At 36.1% G+C, this 6,000-nt stretch overlaps 1 protein-coding gene across 3 annotated transcripts in view; it reads right to left on the bottom strand.

Moving 5' to 3' along the window:
- Positions 1–251: 251 nt before the first annotated feature.
- The window catches only part of HEATR5B (HEAT repeat containing 5B), a 102,429-nt gene continuing 96,680 nt past the window's right edge, over positions 252–6,000 (bottom strand). For 2 of the 3 annotated variants that reach the window (XM_045809079.2, XM_087863732.1), the window contains exon 36: positions 252–1,174. In XM_045809079.2, the coding sequence (XP_045665035.1) occupies positions 849–1,174 (326 nt within the window). In that variant the 3' untranslated portion in view covers positions 252–848. The remainder of the gene's footprint in view (positions 1,175–6,000) is intronic. The other variant, XM_045809080.2, reaches the window with a different exon arrangement.

Below are 6,000 nucleotides of genomic sequence, written 5' to 3'. Positions count from 1 at the left end.
ATTTGATAGGGCAAAATTCCCATTGCACAAAAGACTGGCAAAGTCATAATTATGATGAATTCATTTTTGTATGCCCTGCAGGACTTAGCTTGATGCCTCATACACAGTAGGCACTAAATAAATATTTGATGAACAAAACTAACCATCACAGTCAGGACTCAATGCTCTGTACTGTAATTATAAAACGTAACCAAGGCCAAATTTCAGCCATCAAAAAAACCCCCAAAAAACAAAAAACAGAACATTATTCCACATTTGAAACATTTTAATGGATCTTTCAATGAGAATTTTAATTCAGTTAACAACTAAAATACACACAAGCATAATTTAGTAATCTAATATGAAAGTAAAAAGATCTATCAGAAAGGTAAGGACATTTTGAGAAATGCTAAGAAAATGTGACTTTATTCATATTATATACACCATGAAACATTTTCCATTATTTGAGTTACTTCAAAATTTAAATTCTGCTTGTTTTTCAATTAAATTTTTTCATGACAGATGCTGAATACTGACCTATTTTTTCCTGACAATACCAATAGGCTGCCCAACTACATGATATAATTGTTTTTAGCACTTAAATTTAAGAGACTATGGCTCAGTGTTTAAAAAATAAATTAATAAAAAAGAAACATTCTAGGAGAAAAATGAGAGCACATCCACCACATGATAAAAACAATCACTCCTTCCAAGTGAGAAAGCGGCATGAGCATTATTTTACTTAACCCACTTAGAAGCGCGCAGTCCCCATACGCAAGTAAGTAGAGCCTAGCGCCCGGGATGGTACAGTGGCTGTCACTACTTAGTTACCAGTTGACAATACAAATAAAAATGAATGGAATATCAAACTAAAAAAAACTTGTTTTTAGCTTAATTGTTGGTGCAGAATGTACGGTAGGGGTTGGCTGCCTGGTGGCTGCTTTAGCTTTGCTGGCTTGGCTTGCTCGAACAGCAGTTTCCAAACGCACTTTCAGCTCAGGAGCCGCTCCCATTACCGTCTTGAAAGCATGTGGGTACCGAGGTCCGATGCGCATTAAGTTCTGGAGCGCAAACTCATGGAGATCCTTGGAAGCTGTGCTTGCTGAGGCAAAAGAGTTGTCATCCAGCAGGTAAGAGATCAAAGTGGGAACCAAAAGGGCGAGTAACTGGACTCCTGCAGGTAACAACGTAAAGTCTGAAAATCGTCACAATCTGTCAGTACAATACACTTTAACTTTAAAATTACTCAATTACCACAGCAGTCTCAGTCATAATAAAACACGGGCAAATAGACAGAATCGGTTTTAGACCTCAACAATAACTCATAACTCATAGTAAATATTTACTTAATGACAAGCTATGTTTGGGTTGGAGACCAAGTTTGTTAAGACTGTATATTTTAGATTTATATTAGTGTGTTTTATTAAAAAAAAAATACTGGCTAGAGACGCCTGGGTGGCTCAGTCGGTTAAGCATCTGAGTCTTGATCTTAGCTCAGGTCTTGATCTCAGGGTGGTGAGTTCAAGCCCCACATTGGGCTCCATGCTAGGCGTGGAGCCTATGTAAAAAAAAAAAAAAAAAGTGAAAAATACTGGCTAAAAGGGTAAAAAGGAATAAGCACTTTATAACTGCCATCTGCTGGAATGTATTCTGAGAGTAAGACCATGACATTTTTAAAGGTATTTCAGAATAGGGAGGTTAGAGTAGGAAACAGAAACCTGAACAGCATCCATTTACTATTATTTATCTAAAACTAGGTATTTCCTTCTTTTTAAAATAGAAATACAACTCTTTTCCATTTCATCATCCCCCTAAACCCACGGTAAGTGAGGGAAAAACATCTCAAAAAGAAGCAAATATGTAGAGTTTAGGGTTAAAAAAACAAGAACCCATGTCTGGTTGACATAAATTCTAAGCCCTTAAACAAAGACTTATGTGGAAGCTTAATCCCATTTACTAGTCTCTTTGTCTTGCCATTTTGACAATTCCACCCTGGAATATAAATTTCATTAAAGCTGGTATTTTTCTTTTAAAAAATGTGATCATATATACATATGTATCTGATAATCGACACCAAGAATCATGTTTTTTCCACTTTGAACTTATGTTGATTTTTGTAGAATGACAGTAGCCAGCCAAGGTTGTAGGGGAGCAGGAAGCATCTGATACGGATCGTGGAATACAACACTCACTGACGTCAAGAAAGACAATGATAATAATCATGAAACCTTTCCAGAACCCTAATCCCATCCTGGCCCTGAACATCTTTCCCTGCTCTATTTTTTTCTCCACAGCACCTACCTAATTCAGCATCTATTATATCTACATCCAAAATTAATATAGTTATATCCATTTTCACCTTTTAAAAAATTATATATATATAGATATATGTACACAATGTTTATCTATACAAAATTTTATATTTATATACAAAATAGATACAGACATACCCATGGGGGGGAGGGTGTTCACTGTCTCTGTTTTTGCACTACAATGTAAGCTCCACGAGAGCAGGGATCTTTGTGTGTTTATTTCACGACTAGAACATACCTGGTACCTAGTAGGCACTCAATAACTATTTGTCAAATTAATGAACAAACACAAACACCCTTTGCCTTGAAAACCACTCAGAAGTTTTTATCAGTTGGATTTTTTTCCATGACAAAGTTTCAGAAGAAAAAAGGTAGCAAACTGATATTTTAAAAGTCCCAAGAATCCTCCAATTACCTAGATTTAGCTCAATTTCCCTCACACAGAATTATAACAGTACTGTATAATAACTTCCATAGAAAATATAATGAATTATCAAATAAATATAAAATTATCTTCAGTACACTATGCATACTAAAGCAGACAAGGTTTTCAACATCAGGTTGAAAAGCAAGGTTTTGGTTTTAACAGTAATTAACTGGGGGGCGCCTGGGTGGCACAGCGGTTAAGCGTCTGCCTTCGGCTCAGGGCGTGATCCCAGCGTTACGGGATCGAGCCCCACATCAGGCTCTTCCGCTATGAGCCTGCTTCTTTCTCTCCCGCTCCCCCTGCTTGTGTTCCCTCTTTCGCTGGCTGTCTCTATCTCTGTCAAATAAATAAATAAAATCTTAAAAAAAAAACAGTAATTAACTGGAAAAAATATATTATAAATTATTTAAGTACCCATCAAGTATCTAGAAATGTGCTAAGCATTTTAGGAAATATATAATTCATCTCTGCCTAAAGCTGTTACTGCCTTGTTGAAAAGGGTATCCAGCACATCAAACAATTAGAGAACTAAATGTTAAAACCTATGGTAAGCATTTGAGATAGAGTTCCTCAAAAGCCTCATAAAGTGGAGGATTACTTTAGGATTTTATGGTTTTAGTGATTACCTTAAAACCACAAGGCCATAGAATAAGACTGATTATAATTGCCAAAGAAATTGTATGACAGGAAAGATCAGAGTAGGCTGAGTAATCAGGCAACAGTTCTTGAAGAAATGAGATCTGATGCAGGTTAAATCCGTTTATGTAAGAAGAAATGAGGGGAAGAAACATACCCGAGGAGAGTGAAAATCGACTGAACACTGTACAGGGGTTAAAGTGAGCTGCGTGAGAAAACTGGACCGGTCAGGGTAGTGGGGACACACTGGGAAGCAGAATAAAAGTTCAGAGAACTGAACAAGGATGTTCAGACTCCATGCACTCAGGCAAGAGGAAATTACTCACAATTCTTTTTGTTTTTTAAGATTTTATTTATTTATGAGAGAGAGAGAGAGAGAGCTGGCACACCAGAGAGAGAACATGAGTGGGGGGGGGGAGGTGGTGGTTGCAGAGAGAGAGAGGGGGAGAAGCAGGCTCCCCGCTGAGCAGGGAGCCCAACCTGGGGCTTGATCCCAGGACCTGGAGATCATGACCTGAGCTGAAGGCAGACGCTTAACTGACTGAGCCACCCAGGCACCCCACTATTCACAATGCTTAAACAAAGGAGAGGTAAAACTGATGGGGGAATATCTGTTAGGAAACTATTATAGCTATTTAGTTATGAGATGATTAGACATAAGAATAGGAAGCAAGATTCTCTTGAAACCCAGAGAAGTTTCAAAAAAAGATAGGACAAGTTTTGAGTATCAGATTGAATAAAGATGATGAACATGAGTTAAGAATCAACTATAATTCCAACGTCCTTAGTTTATAACTCTGGTCATGTTGGGTGAAGAAACAGTCATTGCCTATTTCTGTAATGGATACTATAAAGTTAAAAACAAAAAATTAGCATTTGTAACTGATGTGAAGAAAGGTGAGTGATAAATTCAAAAGCTGAAAGTTCAGCCTCTGGGAATTACATCACTATATTTTATATAACTATATATTATAGTTTTAAGTGCTAGTTAGATATATTAGCATTATCATGGTTTCTTCATTTTTTAATAGACTGCTTCACTGAGATAACAGATGTTTTGTATTATAGGAGGACTATTAAGGTACAGTAAAATTGGCATTTATAAAAATTCAAGATAAATCTAAGGCCAAATGCATGCAAAACCCAAAGGTAAATGAGTCCTATTAATGGGATAGGATGGCATTCATCAGGAAGACAGCATCAAATATAATGAATGAATGAACATATATGATATAATGCGATGGCCAACATTTACCTTTGGTTTTGGCCATCACGGTCACAAACATAGGCCATGATGTCAGTCAGAATAGTTCTATCCAAATAACCAATTAATATCTAATTTCAACTAAACTTATCAACTCCCAAACAGTCCTTCTTCCTGACTTTTCCAATTTTGACACTGCTTCTGTGCTTCTTCTAGGTAACACGGTCGTGTTCGGCTCTTCTCTTTCTCCTGCTCCCTGTAACTACTCACTCATCAAATCAGATCAACTTTTCTTTCAAAATCACCTCCTCATTTCTCCTTTTCCACTGATATAGTCCTGGATTATTATTATTATTATTTAAGATTTTATTTGAGAAAGAGAGCATGCGTGTGTGTATGTGCACGTGTGTGCGTGTGCGGGCATGCATGTGTGTGTGTGCGTGCGTGCGTGTGTGTGTTGGGGGGAAGAGCAGAGGGCAAGAGAGAGGGACAAGCAGACTCCAAGCACAGAGCACACAGCCCAACTCAGGGTTCAATCTCCGTACCCAAGACTGCCAACGGAGCCAAAACCAAGAGTCAGACACCACCCAGGCACCTCTGGATTCTAATTTTATAGTGAAGCTCTTACAATAACTTTTTCAAAGTTATTGAAAGTTATTTCAAAGTTACCTTTCCAATTTCCTGTAAAAATTTTTTCAAGGTAAGAAGAAAAAACTTAACAATAGAAAGAATGGATGTAATTGTTATCTGGAGAGTGATCTGGCAATATATATTAAAAGCCTTAAAAATGTACATTCCTTTCAACCCCCAGTAATTTCACATTAAGGAATTTATCTGATACATATAATAAAAAATGTGTGCAAAGATATCTGTACCAGGATATTCATCTCAGTTTTTTACAATTTTGAAAAGTTGGAAACATTTAATGTTCAATCATAAGATACTAGCTTAAAAGTAATAGTAGTCTTTCTGCAACAATTAAGTCTTTTTTTAAAAAACACATTTTAGATTGTGATGAAATCAAGGGAGTAAAGAGGAATAGGTATTAAGCTGAGTAACTCTCTGATTAAATGGATGTATCTGGTAGCTTCTCATTAAATAAAAATAATTTTTAAATTTCAAAATTGGAGGTATTTTAATAATGATGTTTGGTATTAATACTAATCTGATCCTATTTGTTATAAAGCTTCTGTACTTACATTATGAACACCATAATAAATTACTTTTATAAACCTATTAAATATCCACATTTTTCCTAGTTAAAGAGTACATTCCTAGAAAAAAAATCAATGTGTTGAAAGGCTATCAGTAATTTATTTAAACCTCTTGCTCATAAAAAAATGAATATAAATAAACTCAATACATTATGTTAGCAGCATGACCAAAATACTAAGCTTTCAGATAGTAACCACGCCTTAGTAAACTTATTGTTGCAATGGCCT

This window comes from Ursus americanus, chromosome 7 (assembly GCF_024610735.1).
Source record: "Ursus americanus isolate L20-20 chromosome 7, mUrsAme1.1.p, whole genome shotgun sequence".
Lineage (NCBI taxonomy): Eukaryota > Metazoa > Chordata > Mammalia > Carnivora > Ursidae > Ursus > Ursus americanus.
The sequence above is the reverse complement of the archived record's forward strand: the minus strand, read 5'-3'. Positions and strand labels throughout refer to the sequence as shown.